The 24,065-nt window shown below is 37.9% G+C and overlaps 1 protein-coding gene and 1 long non-coding RNA gene across 3 annotated transcripts in view; one reads left to right on the forward strand and one right to left on the reverse strand.

Annotated features, from left to right (window-relative positions):
• Positions 1-6,448: 6,448 nt before the first annotated feature.
• LOC310737367 lies at positions 6,449-8,299 on the reverse strand. Its single transcript, XR_014536812.1, has 2 exons — positions 8,176-8,299; positions 6,449-7,425 (listed from the first exon to the last, which is right to left on the reverse strand). It is a non-coding gene; the product is annotated as an uncharacterized lncRNA (long non-coding RNA).
• Positions 7,831-24,065, forward strand: part of pcdh11 (protocadherin 11) — a 189,449-nt gene continuing 173,214 nt past the window's right edge. Inside the window, exons 1-3 of one of the 2 annotated variants that reach the window (XM_083561573.1) lie at positions 7,831-7,884; positions 7,924-8,788; positions 16,615-17,196. In XM_083561573.1, coding sequence (XP_083417699.1) covers positions 16,657-17,196 — 540 coding nt within the window. In that variant the 5' untranslated portion in view covers positions 7,831-7,884; positions 7,924-8,788; positions 16,615-16,656. Of the gene's footprint in view, positions 8,789-16,614; positions 17,197-24,065 lie in introns of both variants that reach the window. The other variant, XM_083561574.1, reaches the window with a different exon arrangement.

Below are 24,065 nucleotides of genomic sequence, written 5' to 3' on the forward strand. Positions count from 1 at the left end.
TATACATCTTCAAATCAAAGTGATTCATTGTAACATAATTGCAGTAGGATCACATAGATTTCACATTTTTCCAACTAATCCAACATCCCAGAAAGTGACAGTTTTAAATTTCTAAATGCGAATGAGTGTATGTTCACTCATTCATAGTGAGTTCTGGCATCAGTGACGTGTTTTCTGCAGTGGTGGAAGAAGTGCACAAAGTATGTACTTGAGTAAGAGTAGAGATACAGTTAGTAAAATATTACTCTATTAAAAGTAAAAATGCTCCCTTTTACTTAAGTAAAAGTACAAAAGTATTTGCTTTCAAATGTAAAAGCATTCAAGTACATTGATTTACTATGACTACAATGTCGTATTTTCCACTTTTCTATTTTCCTTTTCCATCCGTCTCCATACCCCCCTGTCCTCTACATCTGCCTCTTTCAACCCAACTACCTGCATGTCTTCCCTCACCACATTCATAAACTTTCTCCTTGGCCTTCCTCAACTTAGTTCATGTGAAAAGACTCTAATATTACTCTGAGAACATCAATCTATTAATAGAATGATATTAATGAGTAAAACACTGATTGATATCTATTAGAATTATCATGACTCTAAAATATTCATTTCAATGACTTAAAAAAAATCATGCAAATAAGGACATGGGTGCTGTGGCAAGTTAGAGTCAGGAGTTTCTTCCGTCATTTATTACTTTCAAAACTCACGCTGAACTTTATGTGTGTGCTAAGTAGATACCACCAAGTGGAAATGGCATTTCTAGGCCCTGAGTGAAACACACCATGACCCAACACCTCCTCCATTGATTTGAAAAGCTCCTTTTGCATCAGCTACCTTCACTGGATGAGTAAGAAATGTTCTCAGAGCAGTCCCCAAATTTGGATACATTTCTGAGAGCACTATACATGCATAAATATTAGCCTAAATGCATTTATCGCACAGTTAAATACACGTCATTGTGCACAATTTATCAAACTCTCAAAACCCAGGACCAAACATCTCATTGGCTAATTGTAGCCATAAGATACATACAACATCTATATATTCATAATATATGTCTTTTAAATTAGCCTTCTAAGCTGCACTGGAGATTCCCCTTACTGAACTCAGTTCAGGACATTTTTAATACAATCACAGAAAACCACATCTTCTCAATTAAAGGTAACCAAATCAATAAGCGCTAATTTAACTGCAATCCTACTAGACTAGTTAGGCAGTAATTGTTTTGTTGCTACACACATTATAATAAACTACATACTATAAATGATAATGTTATGTAGCTCAAAGTAATAATATTGCTCTATGCGTAAAATCATAGCAGGCAATAGCATAAACTAAGTATATAACCTATACATTTATTAGCCTATTTCATTAAATGCATTTTCCTTTACTATCCCCATAACAAGATGAGTGATAGAGCTGCATACATACCTTCATCTTTTGCACTTTTCCCCCCTAATTCTTTCCACTTTTACTGAATTGGGCTCCTGAGGGTTTTTTTGTCATCCATATCTTTAATTTGGATTCAGTCACCCAACCCCCGGCCCTCCTTTCTGAGTGTATGAGTGAGGGAAATTTTTCAAGCGATGGGTGCACACTCTTGACCCACAGTCCCAAAAATATATATTGACATGACATCATAATTGACGTGGCCATGCAAATGAGTGGTAAACAACAAAAGAAACGATTGTTTTTTGGTTTTTTTGTAGACACCCTGTGCCACCCCTGGGAAGATGCCATCCTGGTCGGCTGCCCATGCTGCTTAAATCTGCCACTTGCCAATTGGCAATTAAAACCAGTTTAAAATAGAGTTCACACTCTACCCTGATTGGTGGCTTACTGCGTGTTTGACCAGTTAAGTTTTTACCCGCTCATCAATAAAAAGGAATGACTGATTTTGCAAAAATGTAGTAGAGTAAAAAGTATGATATTTTACTTTGAATTGTAGTGAAGATAAAGTAAAAGTCTCCCCAAATGCAAATACTCGTAAAGATACGCAAAAACTTCTTAAGTACTGTATCAATATATAACGAATTACACTTACTTTGTTACTGTCGAGCACCGGTTTTCTGAAAGGGTGTGATAAAAAAATAAAACAAACATATTTAAAGAAAAAAAAATCATTTAAATATGTGAAAAAAGACATGAAAAGCTCATGTAAGCTAAGAAATCAGGACACATGCTTTCCATAATTGATACTATGGGGCTTTCAAAACTCATTAGTGCATTAGATTTTTTCCGCTTTTTCTGACAAATAAACGTGCAAATCTAAGAGAAAATAATACAACATACAATAATCTTACTTAATGTGTTGTACTATTTTAGTTTGGTATGTTTTAGGGTTGAGCTCTGTTCGAATGGATTGTGTGTATCGGTCTGACCCTGTGACCTCCTAAACATAGCACAGATCCTTTGCGTGTAAACCTTGACCACCTGACCAAACAAACAACTATCCCTCACCAGGGCCATTACTGAGGTGACCTACCTCTGGTAAATTCATTGCAGGTCAACATCCATACAATCTGTTCTCATCTCGTCTGACTGAGACGCCACATTGAGGAGCGACAGCCGACACGGATTGACAATGCATCAAACGCTGATCCACCCACCCCCTCAATGATCTGCTTATTACCCATCACACACCCACACTACTCACCTGATGGCAGCACGCATTGACATTTGAAAATACAGATGGGAGTACACGCTGTTCTCCCCATCTCTGTGTCTTTATTTTTCTCAGACGCACAAGTGCGGACTATATTACACACACGTACATACTCCTACACGTACAGCACATTGAGATAAAGCCTTAACCAGTGAAGGTGAATTAAATTTTCTTAAATCCAACGCATACCTTCCATAAATTCATGGCCCTGAACGCATTGAATCTGACTTTTTTGTTTACATTCTGCATCTTCCTTCCAACAAACGATCATCGTGCCTATAGGGCAGTTGCTTTTGAATGCCAGTCTGCTGCTGCACCATGAACCAAGGTCATGAATGCTGCATGCTTTGAAAGCAAAGGTCAAGATTTATAACTTCTTCGCCCACTCAGACTCCTCCGCATCTTTGTTCATCTTGTTCAATAAGCGATAGCACAAAGGCAGTACATAGGCGGCAACTTTTCAATCCTCCCTAAGTTCCACTCCATATTGTTTCCATAGAGATTTATCCTGGCAAGAGATAAAAGGAAATGCAGGTCGACTGAGGTTTATTTTATCATGAAGAAAAATAAACGTGTTACACTAGCGGATTTCACCCGCTCTGACTGAGGCAGATTCGCTTTTTATTTGGAACTGAAATTAATTAAAAGCAATTGAACATACACGACTACATGGCAGTCTGGGAGAGTGCATATGGTGTAGCTAAATTCAGGTAGAAACAATATGAAAATGTTTCCTGCCATTTAATGTCAAAAAGACACGTTTTATAAAAATGACATGGGAATGTTTTCAGTTAGGCTACTTTTGAACCTTGCCTTAACTACTTGCCTGGAAAAAACATGTTGAGTATCGAGCTGGTTTAACAAATAAAAGATTCAGCCTGTCTAAAGATGTATAAAACCTTGATAGCTAAATAGGATTTTTCTCACGCAATGAATGTCAGGCTGTGATCACGTTACTGATCTGATGCCAGCTGTCGAAGGCAATGAGCGACTTTTACTCAAGTGATAAGACAAAAACTGATTTCGATGACACTGATCCGCATTGTTGGCTGATTTCCAATTGTTAACCTAAAATCTTTTGAATTTAAAGTCTTTTAAGGTTATAATTGAGAGGCAGGTGGTCTATGTGAGTTGAACTGGAATTATATATATACATTTACAGCATTTGGGAGACACCCTTATCCAGAGCAACTAATAAATATAATATATATCTAAACAGGTGAGGTTTAAAGGCCTTCCTCAAGTTTTAACTCATGACCTCCCATCAGAAGTCCAACAACACTTTGTTTTTTTGCAAATGCATCAGTGAAACGTTTTATTGTAGGAGCTCTTGAACTAGGAACTAGTTTTGTCTATGTGATGGTTTTTTCCCACCCACACATAAATATCATGTTAGTATCTTTAATTGACCTGTCTTTTCTCAGAGTTTCATCTTTGAAATTAAAAATAAAAAAAATTAAAAAAAGCATGCTGCATATCCTAGCCAGAAAGGTTTTGAGTAGCTATTGAGCACTGTAAAGAGAGAAAGAAGCTAGTCTTTCTTTGGAGACAGATGGGATAATACACAGGCATGTATTATAGCAGGCAGAGATCAATCCTCTCTGAAAGAACCTGAATGTTAATACACTGAGGCACACCTTGCAATTTACCTCCGCAGCCCTCAGTGCCGATCCCTGCCCAGCTGTGCCAGACTGATAAGGTATATTAGTGTGTTCTTTTCTTTGGCAAATTTTTTTTCTACTTTTTCTTCTTGCTATTCATAATGACTCATGGATCAGAAAGTGGTGCCAACAGCATGAAGATTAAGGCATACAGAGAAGCCCATTTGATCATATCAGTAGGGAAAGTAAAAGTACGATTTGCACCTAGCTTACCTCATGGGTCTCATACAGTGTTGATACAGAGATTTCAGAAATGCTGATCTACTGTAAACCTTTTTTTTAATTACGATAAAGAAATTATTTAAGCAGTACAAGCATTGGTTTAGGGTTTGGTGCAAGAGGCGCAATTAGCTCACCATGTACTCACCTTGACTATACGTGTCGTTTCGATCTGATTGCCGATGAGAAGTCACAGCCTTCTGCTTGCTGTGCCAGGAGGAACCTCTGCTCACTGCTGAATGCAATCTAGAGAATAGCGCCTGGGTTTGTCTAAATGAGTTTATTGACACGAATCAATCAAGTAGGACATGAAGAGAGGGAAAAAAAACAAACAAAGGAAAGGAATAAGGACGGAAAACACTTTAAACACAATGTTACTTTGTATGCTAAAAAAGAAAAACGCACACACAGAAACACACAAACCACACACAATACTTGCTTTAAATAATACAGTGAAGATGCAGGCAAAACCATTCCATTCTTTTAGTTCATTAAGAAACATGGAAATAGTAAATGAAGTCTTGTTTCCTGGATTGGAATGGAAGGATTTAAACGAATGAAACACAAGGACATATTCTTCCTTGTTAGATGTCAATTTATTCTAGCACTGTCCTTCATAACATGTAGAGGAATCTAGACATTCGACTGAGGTATTGAGTGTCACAAAACACCAGCACATTGGCTAAGATGGCAGACCATGGCTGTCAAAGCGGCCACTGAAAGACAATCTCTGTAGTTCAAGCACCAAGGACAGCAGCCTTGATAGAAAAATATCAATCACGAAAAACACATACAAACAGTCCATGTGTGCTGTAGGACATTTTATGGCAGTTTGCATACTGGTCTTGTCCATTTCAACACAACTCAAAACTGTTTAAAATAGAGAAAGATGCTGTTTGCGCATGTGCAATGTGGGGTGGATTCTACAACCTGCCTACAAATGCATAAATAGTTAGTATAAAAGTTCATTTTAAGTGGCAAAATAACCCACTGCATTATTCATGAGCTGTTTTGTTCCTTTTACTTTACTTTACGCCTTTCAGATTTGCATTTCCTTAACATGCCTCAGAGAAGTCCTTCAGTGTCATAAAGCATGAATCTTAAAAAATGAAATAAAATAAAAAAAATACATGAAGTGATCAAACCCTTTAAGCTGTGGGAATGGGATAACCGCATGACCTTAAAACGAAACAGAGCTGACTACTTGCAAAATCCTCAGAAATGTCAGTTTTCCCCAGCATAAGACATTTTAGACACTGACTTCTGAGTGTAATTTTTCTAAGAAACATTTTGTCAGGGAATATTATCATCAGCCCCCCACAGGGCCTATTGCTGTAAGTGGTTGATCATTTCTCTACATTAAAAAGATTATGAGGTCAGTATTCAATTATTTCTCATCCTAAATTCAAAATGGTGACAGTTATAGTAAAGGGATAGTACATTCTCTGCAAATATAGTGATAAACTGGTTACAGGAGAATTTTTTCTGATACTGAGTCACTGTAAGTGCATTTTATATTTAACTGTTTTAAACAACATCTTTTATAGATACTCTGCACATCTCTGCAGACATACGTAACCTCTCCTGATCTTTGAATTAAAGCTACAAGAGCATGTATTGAATAGGGCATTCAATACAGTCCTGTAGTAGAGGCAGCTAGTGTTATTACGGTTATAGCTATTTCTTACAAAAGGTGCTTGAGGCGACTTGTAATTGCTTGTGATTTGTAACATATTAGTGATGTCAACATTTATGGTGTGATCAATGTCTACATGATGAGGGAATGACCTTTACTGAATGTGAATTCATGTGATCTATGGGCCAGGGTACATGTTGACTTTGTGAATAAAAAAATAAAAAAAAGACATACACTCAGCAGTAGACACATCATTAGGCAGGTCTGTTCTTCCATTTTAGATGAATCATATATTGTGGATGCACACCAGGATTTAGAGGTTACATAACCTCGATTTACAAATTGTGAGTATTGCTGCCTTGGAGCCCCAGGAGCCTGTGTTCGATCCTGATCTTGGGTTACACTCTGTACATACTTTTGAATTTTCTTCCATAGTCTCTGTGGGGGTACTCTGGTTTCCTCTGATGTCTGTATATTATGCCTTGGGATAGACTAATGTTCCATTCTGGTTGTATTCCTGACTTATTAACATTGTTCCCTGTTAAGATACAACTCCGCTTTGACACTGACCAGGACAAAAACAGTCACTAAATATGAATTAATTAATTCATGAATGAATAAAGTTTTTGGAGATACTAGTTTGTTTATATTTTGCTCATGTCCACAAGGATATTCTCTGGGTTCAGCAGTTTCCTTTCACCTGCCAAAAATATACACCAAACTCTAATTCAGGCTGTTCCCATACACCCTTTTGATGATTCTGAATTCAATCAGAATGAAACAAAACTAATTACTAAAAATAAATGAATAAATGATTAAATGGATATGTGAATTAATTAATATAATTACACGGTAAAATTAATGTTTGCATGGTTAGCAAATGACCTTTATTGAATTTAAGACCATCAGAGCTCTGGTAGAGCATGGTACAGGTTGCCCTTCTGAACATTATATAACCTTGTTTTACAAATTGGTGGCATGTTGACACCTTCACAGCACCGCCGTTCAATCCTGCCCATGGGTTATGGGTTATGATTTTTCCATCACTTTGATTTAGTCCTCGTGAAGGTTTGCTGTAGGCTCTCCTGTGGGGTGTCCTCTTGCCTCCCACGTAATAGACTGGAATCCAATTTAGGGTGTATTCCTAATTTGCTGTTTTGGATTCAACAGAATAACTAGTGAAATTGAATTCATTTTTTAGATGCCAGAGGCTTTACTGATCAGGTTTGCAACTTCCTCCCATCCTAGAAAATCAAAAGGATAGAGATCAAATGAGAGGGGAAAATTCATTTCGAAAAGCCATACCTCCAACCTACTGTACATGTTTCGCATGCTCCAACACCAACACTAAATGTAAAAGATTTGAATAAACATAAAGAATAATTTAAAGTTTGCCATTTTAGAAATAGCCACCTATTCTGCTGGCCGAAGTGCCCATGCAGTGTACATTTGCCAAACCAACACTGCCCCCTCTTCCACAAAGTGAACCACAGTCTCCAGCAGCAGTGCGGCTTTTACATGACGGAGGCGGAGACTTTCATGCGTGGCCCCGCCCCTGTGAACTTACGTCACCCAACAACTCACGGAGCCGGCGGCTCTAGGGGCGTGTCTAAAAAAAAATCCGACTGTGAGTCGTGCAACATCGCGGCGAGTGTCAGATTGTGTAAGAGAGTGATCGAGTGAGTGAGAGAGAGTGGAAGTGAGTGAGAGAGAGAGAGAGAGAGAGAGAGAGAGAGAGAGAGAGAGAGAGAGAGAGAGAGAGAGGGTGATGCTGCACCAAAGCGCACTTTCATCCTCCTCCATTTTTTGGGGGAAGCGCGAGCGCTGAACAGCAGTCCATGTTCACGTCTATTTTGCGTGAGCGCGCGCGCGCGTGACAAGAGATAGAGATAAAGAGAAAGAGAGATAAAGAGAGAGAGAGAGAGAGAGAGAGAGAGAGAGAGAGAGAGAGAGAGAGAGAGAGAGATCGCGCTTGGGCTATGTTCTCAGCGCACCTCAATAGTGCGCACTTTGCGCTCCAGACGCACCAAATCCACTCCAAACTGTCCCAGTGTGGCCCCTGAAGACTCCCCAGTTTCCAATGACGAGTTGCATTCTCCCTCCTTTTTTCTTTCCCTGTTCTTCTCTTTTCCTCTTTCCTCCTTCTTCTCACCCCTCCATTCAGAAGTGTTGCGTGTTGAGTAAGCGACTCGGAGCATCAGTGTGAGTGAGAGTGCAACTGAAAGCAGTCGAGTCCATCCGTCTGAGGAGGGGGAGGAGGAGGAGAGGAGGAGGAGGAGGAATCACAGGGCAAAAGTAAAGCACCAAGCTTCCAGCGCCGTTCTTGTGGACCGTAGACTTTTTCTTCTTTCATTCTTTCTTTCTTTCCTATTTTTTCCTTTCTTTCTTTCTTTCTTTCTTTTAAAAGGACCCACCTCGCGCTTTTTTTTCCAGCTGGATACCGACTCAAGCTGCTCGATTTGCTCCCTGCGAAGAGATTTTGTTCGCTCTTCTTTTTTCTATTTCACTCCACTTGAGTCTCGGCTCCTCGGCACTTCATCTCCGAGATGCTGCTGCGTGACGCGAATTGAGAAGAGTTGTCTTTTTTTTGGCACGCATTTGGCAAAGGTAAGCAGTATCTTCTATATGCATTTGGGGTACATTATAATCTAAATGATTATAAATGATCCATATTTTTGTGCGCGCGCGCGCGAACTAAAGCCTCTCAAATCGACCTTATGGCTGAGACGCATCTATGCTTGAATACGCCACTTTTTTTTTACGTGCATCCTCTACATTTACTTTTGATAACCTAACTCAAATGCAAACCTTCAAAAACGATTCGATCTCCTATGGTGCAACCTTTTCATCATCTATGGGATGCCCAGGATTATGCAGAAGAACCGGCGTTTCCGCTCGTGCCAACCCTGATTTCTACTGATATACATTTTTTTTTTCTTTATGCCAAACTAATCGAGCACGCATCCCTTATTTCTTTTCTCTTCCCCGAATATCTACCTTGTAATCCCCGTGTATGCAGTGCTTACTATTTGTGCAAATCCTATTTTCAAGACCTCGCGCGACAGCAACATCAAAGGATTTTCACGTCATATTTGCAGCAGGATGATGGAGAGTCGTAACGGCGAAAGAAAGTTAAAAGTGGCCCCTTGCAAAAGTGTTCTCACCCTGTGCACGTAACCGGTGCCTGGATTACAGTTGAGCAACTTAGGAAAAAAAAACATAAAGAAAAAGAAAAAAGGTCCATCTGCATGGCGTTAGTTGCATATTAGACAACCTTTTTTGAAGAAATAACTAAACAAGTAAACGTAAAAAAGTTGCAATCAGCAACAACAGTGAAAGTGAAAGACTCACTAACCTGTAGAGAAAAAACAACATGTTTACTGCTAGTAATGTGCTTTAGGCTGGCACTCCTGAAAGTGGGTTTATCCTGACAACCAGTAATTAACTTGTAGGAAAACAGCTTGTAGAGGGGAAAAATGTTAAATTAAGCAGTAGAACTGCTTTTTCTAGATCTAGAACAACGTTTGTGTTAAAACTTAGACGAGGACCGTGCCAGAGATGGGATTTTTCAAAGGATCCGTCTTCGCTCTCCAGTCTAATCGAGACTCTTTCCAGAGTTCCAGGATAAACTTGACGTATAAAACATGAAATAATACAAATGTGCATGCACAGTGCATCTTGTTTCGTATTTGATTGCTGATTATTGCACCAGTGTTCCAAGACACAGACTTGACAAGAGTCGGGATCAAATCATGTTGACAAAGAATGCAGTCATTGTCTCATTTTAGTCAAATTCTGAATCTGTTGCAGTGCGTGGTAGCTGGAGTCTCGTGATGATGCTAAATTAAACATCAAGTCAAATTATACTTTTGTATCTTTTCTTTTATAACATTTGGGACGCTTTTTTAATCATACACTGAACAGAAAGGTGCGATAAGTTCTTATTTGTGTCTGCATGTCTTTTTTTTTTTTTTACAAGGAATTAGATAATTTGAATTGATAAAATGCGGAAAAATCAGCATGACCTTTCAGATGTGGGAAGTACAGCCCAAGTTTTTGAGGATAGGAAACTTGTTGTTCATATCGTCATTCTACTATCCTTCAGGCTACCTAATCTGGAGATGTAGCCTCAAGGGTATGTCTTTTGTACCAGAGAAAGTGAACGTAATGCTTCTTTAAACCATTTAAGGTACAATTTTGTAGCTTAAGAAAAACGCAAACGAAAAAAACTGCTGCACCTTTGTGGCTACATGCACACGAGACAGGAAACAGATATGTATCTGTACAGTAATTGTTTTTTTTTGACAGTGTCGATTAAATGATGTGAGTGTATTAATGAGGAAGTCGGTTATATCACACATACTGCGTTTCTTTTTTTTAAATAAGAGCAATTTTCTTTTTTTTTGGACATTTTAATTCATGTGGAATTTTCAAAAAGCTACAAACATATTACAAATCGGCATACGTCTTTTTTTAAGATTTGCGCTCGATGCCATTTGTGAGAGAATGGTATTGATATTAACTTTATAGTGCTGTTTGTTATAGTTCCCAGTAATGGTACGATCATTTGCAATGCATGTCGTATTAACCTATCATATTTCTCATAAAATTTGAAAATATAACTATGCTAATCCCGATCTCATCCCCATCACTTGAGTGCCCTCTACTGACAAATCACTTTTTGTCCCATTGAAGTAAAAAATTACAATTCGAGCGGGAATTTTTTTAAAACTTTTTTTTATTGCAAATTACAGATAACGTTTATATAAAAATGGATGTAAAGTGTGATATCTAGGTATGTTATGTATGTATGCTATGTATGGGGGAAAAAAAAAATTAAGCCTTGTTTTGACAAGTCATTACAGCCCACCTACTGTAGGCCTTCATAAAAAAAAATATAAAAGAACATTTTTACACGATAACACCCTGACCTTTACGGTGCCTTTTGTGCATTTTCTTCCACGCTATAAAGACATAAAAACGTCTGCTTATGTCATTATATGACCACCCTTATTAAAGGTGAAATAGAGGTTTAGAAATAGCCTCTTTTTGCAATAATGAACTAAAGACAGGTTGATGATTACATTTCTAAGGAACATTGGTCTCACACTCTTATAACTCATAGCGTAATTTTTGGCCTTTTTGCAGGCGCTGACCAAATACATTTCATCGGATAAAATGACACGTCAACCCGCTGACACATTTTCCTATTGAAGCTGCCCACAGGAAATTGATGGATGCTGGCCTTAGAAATTAAAATAAAAGTTTTATCAAACTAATTTATAGCTCAAATCAACAGAGTAGAAAAGGAGAAAAACATTAGTTTGGTAGCTATTTAGTGCATGGAAACTTTTGCACAAACGCCTGACATGGCTTTTCGGCTGCGCAATCATTGTTGACAGCTAAGAATCGACTGTGTTGAATTAAGCACATCTGTTTATCTTTTCCAATTGACACCCTATTTAGTATGTTAATACCTCAGTATCGATCAAGCTCAAGCGTTTCGGATCAGCATGCCAGACCAACTTTGTGGCTGCACTTTTAAATATTGGAACTGATTTGACCTTTAAACTTCACTCTCTCTCTCTATTAGGGGTTTTTCAATGCGATTTTCACATGTCTTTATAGCTTTGATTTGGATATAGTGAAATAAGTCAGCTGTGGTTGTGAAAGTGCTGCTTTGCTTGTGCAATATAGCCGTCCACTTGCATGTACTAGAAATTCATAAGCTGCCTCTACTATATTCATGGAGTGTTAAAGCAGAATAATGAATAAAAAGAGTCACGCATGGATGTGAAGCTTGACATCCCGAGTGGAGAGGAGGGAGAGCAGGTAGGGGGAGGGAGGCTGGCAGGACAGAGAATGGCCTCGTGTTGCTGATGAGGTGGCGGGTGAATTCAAATAAGACGCCGAAATGTCAAAGAAACGAAGTACATTCAAACCGATTGGGAGCACGAAGCTCGACTGATGAAATGAACAAGTTGAAGTGAGTGACACGCTTTAGGCACTTGTCCCAGATTAACTTCCATAAGCACCTTTAATAATTCCGTCCAACGCCTCCTCGGTTTAATTACAATTCTGACTTCGCTCAGAGGTTATAATCTCTGAATATCATGCAGAATTCACCACCCTGGCTGCCGAGGCAGAAGACACCATACAGACAATTATTCAAAACAGCCATCCCATTGCAATGTAAGCTGAAATGCTCTGGGGCTGCGGAGATATTTTCTTCCTTGACAGCTTGGCTCATAATAAAAACAGGCAGCTCAGTCCATCACATTGTCATGTAAAGCGATCCAGAGTCGGTGTGTTCCTCGGCTCAGGCTCCAGAGGGATGGGTGGCTTTTGCCTACCCTGTGGATTCTATGGTCCAGCGCTCAAAATAGATCATCGGAACCCATTGCAAGCAGAAAAAGCATCCTCGGTGACACATGTGATTTCTCTTGACACGAGCTCCCGATGCGCTGGCATGCTGGAAGTTTCTCAAAGATTGAGAAAGTTGAACCTTCAAAGCTCTGCAAATCTATGCTGGGTGGAGTTTGGAGAGTTATTTCCCAAGAGGGAAAGAAGTCTGAGTGTAAAATGGCTATACATGCTTTGCAACAAGATAAACTGTCCTAAATATGGGGAGGAATGGCGTGTTTGCTCCCTAGTGGAATTGACTAATCCAAGCTCCATGTCCCTGGACTGAAAAGCTTCTTACAAAATGCTAAACAGTGCTCACTGTTGAGCGTATGCCGTGTTATGGTGCATATTCTGTCTGCGCTGTTGTGTTCTATTTTCGGGGGGCCGTATTGTCAGCAGGACTGGATATATCATTATTTCTGGATATTGTTGAATATACTGAGGAAACAAGTGATCTTGAATTGGATTGTATTGTATAGCTCACAAGAGAGCTTTAAAAGTGGTTTCAGTTATGTTGAGAATTTTTTTTTTAAGTCTTTTCAGTACCACTTTTAATGTAAGGTGGAGCAATCTAGATCATCTTTTCATCTTTTATTCAACACACTGTAATGTGTTCCTTCACCGGCGAGTTCTTATTATTTGACATTTGATGGGCATAGACTCGGACTGACTGTCTTAGGATCACAGTACAGTAGGTGTGTAATAATTGCTCTCCCTTAGCTGGCTAAAAATAGGTCCGAACTTCAAAGAAAAGCGAATGATGAGCTCAATGTGTTTATTTATTATTTATTATTTATTTCTTTTTTTTTCCCACACCCACCTATCAATTTGTGTATCAGTGTAAAGAATAAGCTGCTTATTGCTTACTGACATGTAAATACTGTGTACAGAGCTCTTTTACCCAGCGAACCTTTAATGAGTATCTCCAGAGTTTCGCTACAGAGCGCACGCTCCGAGTAACACAACATGCCCCTGACAGCACAGACCTGAGCTCACTGCTGTTTGCATTTCTGACACATCAAAACAGGCTCCGTGACCCTGTCTATGTAAAGAAGCCTTCCCTTCCCTTCCCTTCCCTTTTCTTTTTTTCTTTTTTTTTTTTTTTGCAGAGAGCTGATGGAAATCCACTGAGAAATGTCATGCTCATTTCATCAACTTATCATGCATATTTGATGGAGAGAAGCCAATCTTCATGGATGGTCTGTCTGCTACCAAGGCCAGGAAATATATGAATCAAAGATTGGACTTATCGGTAGTCTAGGTGCCCAGGACATACGCATTACTTGCGAGACTTTTATTTTTAAACTCAGAGAACCCCAGCAGACATGTAGGCTTAACAACCTGGAAAAGAAAAAAAACATATATAGTTCTTATTGATTTTTTGCAAAACAAATGTTTTTATTTAAAGTGCAGTTATGTTTAAACATAATTCATGCATCTTGTTTAATCGAAATCTGACAACATGCTGCACTACCCACATCACCTGAGGTGTGACCTGGTGCTTATAGAATAGAATGATTATGGAAGGCATAAATGGATGCCTGTGATTTTTCAGAATCAGGGATATTAAAATCTATTTAGAGAATTACATATTAGTGGAAAGCTGTCAACATCTAGCATATCAAGAAATACACATTTTTAAGTATAATACAAATATACTACACAACATAGAATGGATTTATTAACAAAAATGAATATCTGACTTTTTGTTAAAACACAAACACAGCAACCTACACAATTGTGCATGTTTTCATTTCTCTTAGACAGTATTAAATCACATAAAAGCTATCTTACTTACATTTACTTATCTACGACTTTTATTCCAGTCATGAATACACAAGCTTCAATGTGCACAACTGGCTTTCTAATGAATTTATGAATTGTCCACCCAGGTGTTCATTAAAGTTCCTTACATCTGAAAATAACTAATTACAATAATCTTATATATCATAAAGATTTTAATCGTGTCCCTTCATTTAAAATATTAAATACGTCCTTTAAACAAACTTTCAAAAAAGAACATTTTATGTTTCACTGTGCTTGTTCTACCATCACATATTAGATGCATTAATATGCTAAAGTTATATTTAATGCAGCCTTCCTTCTTTCAAATCCATCAACTCCTGGGGCAAAGCTTTTTGGAGTTGGGCGAATTAAAGATGCATAGATTGCACTTTTTAAACTTTCATATTGTTGCCATTGCTTTGATTAGAAGAAAGAAAACTCGACTAGGATGGCTTTTCAGTGCATCTAGGGAAATTACACAAATCACATTTTCTTACAGAAATAGCACAGCATATGAAAATGTGTAAAAAGTAACAATACTTAGACTTCCGGAGTGTTGGGCATCTTCCATACTGGTTTCCAATTACTTTTCCCCGCATACAGGGAAGGTCTGGACACTCTGGCAGCATTCAATTATTTAAAATCTATATATTTAAAGCTCAAATACCACTGACTGACTCACTCACTCATCACGAAATCTCAAAAACCACTGAACGGATTGCAATGAAATTTGGAACATACCTTCCTCTTGGGTCTTAGGTGCTCACTAAGAAAGGGTTTTGAAAAATTCGGCCTGGATCGGGGCTAACTCGCGAAAAACGCGATTTCTCACGCATTGTAAACTCTTCGAAATAACATTACAGATCCTAATGAAATTTAGTACATTGTTTCTTATTACATGTTAGATGCACGATAAAAATTTATTTCAAAGTAGTTCACCCTGTATCGGTACTACAAAGGGGTAGTACGTTATTTGTTGACGTTACGTTCTGATCTCTGATCATCCAGTCCTGCTCAGTGCTTACTGCCTATTGCCATATTGCTTAGCGTTCTGCCTTCCATAGCGAAGCACGGGTACTTTCAGCTAGTATATTTATATACTGGACTGATAGGATTGTGGTAGCTAATTTATAGGAAGCACACAAATGTAAAATCAGGAAACAAGTCATGAAATGTGTTTGGATTCTTCTAGGGGATAATTATATTTAGTTACAGCAGGGATGTATTAAATTCTCAGTTTAAGACTATAATGGTCATTTAGAGACTAAGGATGTGCGTACAATTATCATTTCCCATTCTTGCTGTTTTTGTGAAAACTCCTATTCACATGGGTATATCTTTCATTTTAGGATTCTGATGATTATCAAGATTGTATTCAATACTTTCCTACTGTATATTCAATACTGTTTTGTTATTAATAATAATCAGAAATAACTCAAATATATCTTTTAAGCATGTACTTTAAATGCTTTTGGATGAGTTGTGGAAATATTCCTCATAGAGCGGATCTGACGTTTAGTCAAGTGATCAGATAAATGCATTGTGGGTATTTGAAGAAAATTTATTTACTTATTTACTAAGTGGGGGTGGGAGATTTTATATAATAAGAGACTGCTTTCAAAGATGAACACATAAGAGCTGATTAACACATTTTCTGTGAGTATAAAGGATATTATCAGTTAAGTTATTAAAGCATTATTTTGAATGTTATTGATGGAATTTATTTTTTAATCACTTACATTTTTAATTATTTGGCTCAAAAAACAACATTATTTTTGCTGAAATTTGGCAATTCCACTGTGTGTTCAGGGTTTAACTTAAGCATGGCAAAATGTCTAATTGGTGTATTTTAGATGGTTGTTTGTTTGAGACTTTTTTTTAAAGAAAAGACAGTACTAGGCTGTACATTTGCTTTATTTTCCCAAAGTGGTTAAAAACATTAATTAGGGTGGTTGTCAAAGTTAAGTGAACCTGTACCAGTTCCTTGTCCATACAGTCATCATTTGATGTGGAGCACCAAAGGTTAATTGTGTTGAACACCATTAAATGTTGATATGTCCAAGGATTTGATATGCAGCCCTTCTCCTCATTTGTTAAAATGTGAAAGGTCATTTACAGAATGGGAAAAAAAGAGAATGGTGAAAAGAACTCTAATTATAGTCAAATGTGTAATTGTGTGTTACGTGGTTTTGTAGTACAACAATTATCGTTTCTCCTTCTCTTGTCTTCTCTTATTACCATAGAAATTACAGACCTCCCAAGACAAATCCCCACCCACTCCGAGCATGGACTTGTTGAGTGAATCCCATGTGCTGGTGCTTTTCCTCACCTGCCTGGTGTCACTGTGCTGGACCCAGGAGAAGGATTACACGGTGAAAGAAGAACAGCCAGAGAACGTGCGCATCGGGAACCTGCGCAAAGACTTGGACCTAAACCTGGACCCCAATGTTAAGCTGTCCACAGCTCTGGAGTTCAAACCCGTCTACAAGTCTGGAGAGGTTCCGTTGGTGAGGGTGGAGGCCAGCACGGGTGAGATCTTCACGACATCTAACCGCATAGACCGTGAGAAGCTGTGCTCCGGAGTCTTCAATGAGAAACGCTGCTACTATGAGATCGAGGTGGCTGTTCTGCCCGACGAGATCTTTCGCCTGGTCAAGATTCGCTTCCTCATTGAAGACATTAATGACAATGCCCCGCTGTTCCAGTCTACCGTCATTAACATCTCCATTCCTGAGAATACAGCCATCAATAACCGCTATCCGGTACCCTCAGCCTTCGACCCTGACGTGGGGCTTAATGGAATACAGCACTATGAGCTTGTCAAGGTGGGTGCACTGGTCTCCTGTGAGTCATTTAATTACTACTGCCTTTATTAGATCCTTAAGAGGTAAAAAAAAACAATAGTAGTGCTAGGTTTATATTCAGGGTCTTCCACAAGTAATTGACTGAGCTTAGTAACATACTGATTGCAAAAAATAAATAAAAAAAATATTACAAAATTAGAAAAAATATCACTACAGTATATTGAATATTCATTTTTCCTACTAATATGAAAATATTGTAATGTTCTCAGTGTCTTTGTGTAACTTATGTATTAGGAGTAGAATGCATTAAAGAATTCACAACACAAAATATGATTCAAACTCCATTTTTATTTTAAAATCTTTATTTATGCAGTGATTGCATTTAGACATGTTGTGGAACTCTCGACTGGAAAGTTTATTTTCAGAGCTTGATTGAGGCTGTAACACTTCAAAACACAAAAAAGGCACAACTGACATTAATATGTGAAAGAGCAATTTGTATCTCCTTATGAGAATTAGCTAAATCCATGCCTTCCATGTCTGATTAAGTCACCAATTTGCATTTTTAAAGAGCTATAGCTGCCAAGGCATCTCTAGTGCAACACTCCAATGCTTGTGCTTGGAAAATGACCAAAGTAATTTTACAACATAGCTGCGTATTAAAATAAATATGTGCGGCGTCTGCTTTTGGCTTGATAATTCAGTTTATTCCTTTTTTTGAACTTGAGAGAAATCTCTTAGTTCCAAATTGGATATGCAAACATGAATCAAAGGCAAGTTTAGTCACGCTGGGACAAAGTGAATGCCGGATACAGACGAAAGAGGATGTATTTCTGTCCTCTGAGCTGGCTGCAAACATCACTTGAGTAGCATCTGACCACGAATCCACTTCTTGGACTGTGTTTGGTCCACTGACAGATAGCAAGTGCGAGTCTGTAATCTCTCACACAGTCCTACTTTACCCGGAGAGACGAGCTGATCTACAGCGTGGCGAAGCTTGATTAGCATCGTGGCAGTTTTTGCACGTACAGTAAAAGGCTGTGCTCTGAAAGAGCTATGCCAGAAATATATTTTTTTTATTTATTTTTTGCTTGTCGCATGCTCACGGCACATTTGCAAAAAGAGGAAGCCTTGACTCATGACACGGGTGTGAAGTCTTGCCTAAGCCAGTTTTATACCACAAGTGCCATACTGTAGAAATTTTCAAATATTGTTGTCAGTATGTGTGGATAAAATCTTTTGTAACAACATGGCTCTGTTTATTTATATAATTGATTTTATTAGACTATCATTTCTATTGCACTGGCTCATTCATGGAAACTTTTATTATGAATATAGCTTTCTTGAAGGAGTACAGAGTACCCTCAGCAAGAATATTCAGCTCAGAGGACTTTTGCAGTTTATAAATTTTTTTTCTTATTATTATACTACAAGAAACAGGAAATATCGAGAGGCTGGCAAAGGGATGGATGCAATAGTGTTAATGAAAACTGAAACTTTCTAACTTGTCATGTTATATAATATTCATTGGTTAAAATAATATTAATAAATAAACACATCCCATAAATAAATTAAAAGATTGTATTGCATTGTCTTGTTTCAGAGTGTTATTGAAAGAGTAGGCTCAACTTAATGGCATCAACGCCTTACATTACCTCGTCATCTATTATTTTCATAAAACAGCACACTTATCGTATCCTATTCTTTATTTAACTGATGAGCAGTATTTATTGTTCCATCAGCATTAGTGTTGCTATGTCACCTGGAATGGTGGACGCATCAAGGTCAGTCTGGTGAAAGTAATACTATGAGTTACTTGGGGGGTGGGGGGGCATTCCATTAGATGAGATTTTATCACTTAAAGAGAAGCTTTTTTTACAAGTTCTGTCTAGAGGCATGTGGATCAGATCAGGCTCATGGGATAAAAATATTGACTTTTCTGTTGTGGGTTCCACCCGACTCATTGTTATTTTCACTCCGCCATTTAAGCACTCTAGCCCCACATTAAGATACCTATCCCTCCCCTTTGACCACTTATATAGCTCATGGGGGAACTTTCACTATATGGTGGTTCTGTACTTAAATAAAACAGTACGAGAAGGCTTTTTCTTATTCCACGAGCCAGGATCTCATTACATCGGATGCTGTGTTAACATTGCCGATGTGTTTGGTGTGTGCTCGTTCAGTTAAACTCATTTGCATGCACATTTAATTCACCAGTTACGTTGTTGTTAGCTGCATCGGCGGCGGCCAAGGAGGTGATGCACTCATTAAAACATTAATGATCAAGAAGTGACAAGTGAAGAAGTGACTGGCATGAGACCTTTTTTAACATTTCCATACCAGGCAAGCTGTAATGAGATGTCCTCTTTTTGAACAAACTAATTAACGTAAGGCTTAAAGCTGATCAATCCAGAAGTTTGTTACCTTGGGGATAAATAGGTTGAAAGAAAGAGCACTCATGGTCTGTGGATAGTCATTAGCACACTGAGTTAAGTCTGTATGAGTAAACATGAAAAAAAAAAGAAATTGGATCTAGAAGAACCCTTATGGTGATGGCAGAATTATTTCTGTTAGTGCTCTGGACAGAAAATAGAAAGCTTCGAGCCATACTGTTCACTTTCATTCGGTTCCAGATATTATTTGTGGCTGGATTTTGGATGGGGGCTGTTCCACTGAGACATCTCTTGTGTTTTGGTCTTTGCCAAATTGTGTAAATAGGATCCGAGCTGGTAACAATGGGGAAAAGGCAAAGCACATGGTCAGAGTATTGATAAAAAAGTAAGAGTGTACATCTTTATAGCCTAATTTGTTCAATTACACTTGAGGTCTTTGTACATACAAATGACCTACATAAACACAATACAAGTGTGCTAGGTATAGATTTTTACTCTCTTATTTAACCCTAATGCAAGGTCATTTTATTGATTCATGATGCTAGGCCGGTCAACTGTGGACAACAATAATCTCAAAATATATTATTATTATTATTATTATTATTATTATTATTATTATTATTATTATTATTATTATTATTATTATTATTATTATCATTATTATTACTATTATTATTATTATTATTATTATTATTATTATTATTATTATCTGCTTTTGGAATACATTATCACTGTAGCATGTACCTCTTAAAGGTCCCATATAGTATAGCTGGTATCAATTTCAGAATCTTCTGGGTGTTATCCTCCTAAGAAACAGATTCACCTTATGTGTTTCTCTTATTAAGCTGCAGGTCAGTGGGTATAAATATGTAGACAATCCCAACCAGCATGCATATTACTTTTAGATGATTGTCACTTCCCTTGGGCTGGTGATTCATGCTCTTTTGACTCTTTCTTAGGATGCCTGAAGGTAATCACAATCCCCCAGCCTCATTCTGTATGGGCAAAACTGGAACAAAAGTGTTGCTTGATAACTCATGCAGCCCTTGGCCATAGGAAAAAAAAAAAACCTGGTTCTATTAGATCCAGTGGGTATTGTTTGCAGCTGTGCATATAAACACAACCAGATATAGACTACTTAAAGTTCGACTAAAAGATATTGTCTTCACATGCCAAATAACCCATGGCAATGCCATGGTATTGTGAGAATAATATTGAGAAATATTCGATGTAGTCAACATTTCTTTTAGGGGAAACAGCAGATGAAATATTTGCAACATTAAATTATACAGTAAAACCTCATTATCCACCATGATTTTAATTAAAATTTGAAATAAAAAAAAAATCCAGAAATACAGTAACCATTAATAATTTTAATTTAATTCCAAGTAACATGAAAGTAGTGGAATATTGTACTATCCTGCCTTGGACATTAATTGTCCCTATGTGCAGCATCTCCTTTTTTCAGCTGCTCCCCTTGGGGTCACCACAGCAGATCATCCGTCTCCATACTACTCTGTCCTCTACATCTGCCTCTGTCAAACCAACTAACTACACGTCTTCCTTCACCACATCCATAAACCTCCTCCTTAAACTTTTTCTTTTCCTTCCTCGTGGCTCTATCCTCAGCATTCTCCTACCGATATACCCCATGTCCCTTCTCTGCACGTGTCCAAACCATCTCAATCATGCTTCTCTCACTCTGTTCCTAAAATGTCCTACATGCGCTGTCCCTCTAATAAACTTGTTTCTAATCCTGTCCATCCTCGTCACCCCCAATGAAAATCACAGCATCTTCAGCTCTGTTACTTCCAGCTCCACCTCCTGTCTTTTAGTTAATGCCACTGTCTCTAAATCATACAACATCGCAGGTCTCACCACAGTCCTATAAACTTTCCCTTTCACTCTCGCAGATACCCTTCTATCACAAACCATTCTTGTCACTCTTTTCCACCCACTCCACCCTGCCTGCACTCTTTTCTTTACTTCTCTAACACACTCTCCATTACTTTGCACTGTTGACCCCAGGTACTTGAACTCCTCCACCTTCTCCATCTCTTCTCCCTGCAACTGCACCACTCCACTGCCCTCCCTCTCATTCACACACATGTTGTCTTCTGACTTTCATTCCCCTCCTCTCCAGCGCATACCTCCACCTCTCCAGGCTCTTCTCAACCTGCTCCCTACTCTCACTACAAATCACAATATCAGTCCTTATGTCCAGGATATTCATGCTATATAGCACTTAGTGGCTATGTCACATCAGATCATCAAATAAAGTAATAAAAATTTAAATAACCTTTATTTAGCATAATAATGACCACAAGGTTTAAGAGTAACAGTGCTATTGTTGTAACTTTATTATAGTTATGTACACTACGGTAGGGTATGTGTGTAGGGGGGGATTATTTACGTTCAGATGGCTCTGACTTCTCCTTAAAACTAACAAGGGAAAACAATCTTACTAAAATAAAGAAGAATTCCACATACTTTTGATTGACAGTGTATTTAAGCCACACTAAAATAGGATAGTAAATATTAGCCATATTAATTAGTGATTGTGAGAGTAGTTTTCTCTAAAGTTCATTGCCAATTATTTTTATGGTTCTGCGATTAGATCTCTCTACTCATTATGTGTTTACAGACCTGAGCCTTGTATTCATGGCCATGTAAACACGTAGAAATGGTTTTACCTCAGTCCGTGCCAAGAACTATTAAACGTTATTTCATATTTCCACATTTTTTAAACATGACTCTTGCTAATACAGTCACTCTATACAATATATACAATCCAGTAATAGCATGCTAAAGTCTTACTTGTGTAAAGGTTTCACAAGAAAATGTGCAAAAAATAAGAATAAAGAGAAAATGTTGCTTCAAATGTACTGCCTTATTATTCAGAAAAGAATTACATGTACCCCAGACGACAGAAAAAATTCATGGTCTACTAGATTCAAATATAAGTAGAAGAAAAACCAGAAGTATCGACAAAGGTTTTACTCTGATCTCACACCAGAAATGAATCAAATAAGAATTGTGGAAATGAAAACTCCAGCAACACTGGCACAGCAGTAGCAATGACAATAACATACAACACTGTATAATGAAAAAAGAAACACACCTGACCATGCATAGTCGCTACACTTCCCTACACGCATTATGATTTAAGCCGGGAAACATGCTGGTGGCCACACTTTCAGCTGGGATGTCTGTGCTACAGAAACAACAGTGTGCCTCATAAAAATGTGGACACAACTGGCTGACCTCAGGCCCTGACTGTTTGGTTAAAAAAAAAAAAAAAAAAAAAAAAAAAAAGCAGAGGGCCACACGTTGTTCTGTTCTCACTCTTCCCCCTTTCTTCAAGGTCTCCCTCACAGATTTAATGCCTACAGCTCTTGTCTTTTGTCATGCTTGCCTCTTTCACCACAGTCTTCGCATTTTCCCTGGTGTCCTTTCGGTGTCCATAACCTCTCTTTGCAGCAGTGTACCTTAAATAGATCACAATCAAAAACCAACAACCCTCTCCTCCTCCAGTCTGAGGTTCCTTCTGATGGGCTCTTTTCACATATCTGGAAGTAGCCTTTAGAGAATAATGCTGCCTCAGCTGCAACAACAATGCAATAAAAGAAAGTCAAATGGAATGAACAACAAATTTATACGATGGATTCCAGGTCACATAGTTAAATACTTTTTCCCCATGTGTAAACACTCAATTAACTCAAAATACAGCTAGCTAACTTGAGCAAAATAATTACTATCAGTGATAAAAGTCTAATTTTTTTTTTTTTTCACTAAAATTGTTTTTGAATCCAACCCAGTCCACAAGCTTATAGTCTTAGCAAGTGATGGTAGCACCACACCATCAAGGGCCACTGTCATTGTAAATGTAACAGATGTTAATGACAATGTATCATCCATAGACACACGGTATATAATAAACCTTGTTAACGGCACGGTCTTGTTATCTGAAAATGCTCCTCTTAACACAAAACTAGCTCTAATTACAGTGACTGACAGGGATGCTGACTTTTTCCCCATGTGTAAACACTAAATTAACTCAAAATACAGCTAGCTAACTTGAGCAAAATAATTACTATCAGTAATAAAAGTGTAAAAAATTTATTATTATTTTTTTTTTCACTAAAATTGTTTTCGTCGAACTCGTTAGCTTATCTGGCAATCACATGTTTACTATTGTGCTAAGCACCAGATAAATACACAATATTAACTAAACACACATAGCTACTTATTATGACCGCTAATATTAGTTAATGTAACCTTACAATTGCTGTAGTTTGCCCTTTTTCTATATACTTCTGGTTCTTGTTGAAAAAGACCCATCTAGCAAATAATCTCCATCACAAAATTATAGAAAAAAAACAACTCTTTCCAGAAAGAAAGGTTCTTTCTGATTAGCCCCTTTCACATGTTTTGGAAGTAGCCTTCAGAGGGTAATGCTTCCTCAGCTACAACAACAATACAATGAAAGAAGGC

This window comes from Silurus aristotelis, assembly GCF_946808225.1.
Source record: "Silurus aristotelis genome assembly, chromosome: 14".
Taxonomy (NCBI): Eukaryota; Metazoa; Chordata; class Actinopteri; order Siluriformes; family Siluridae; genus Silurus; species Silurus aristotelis.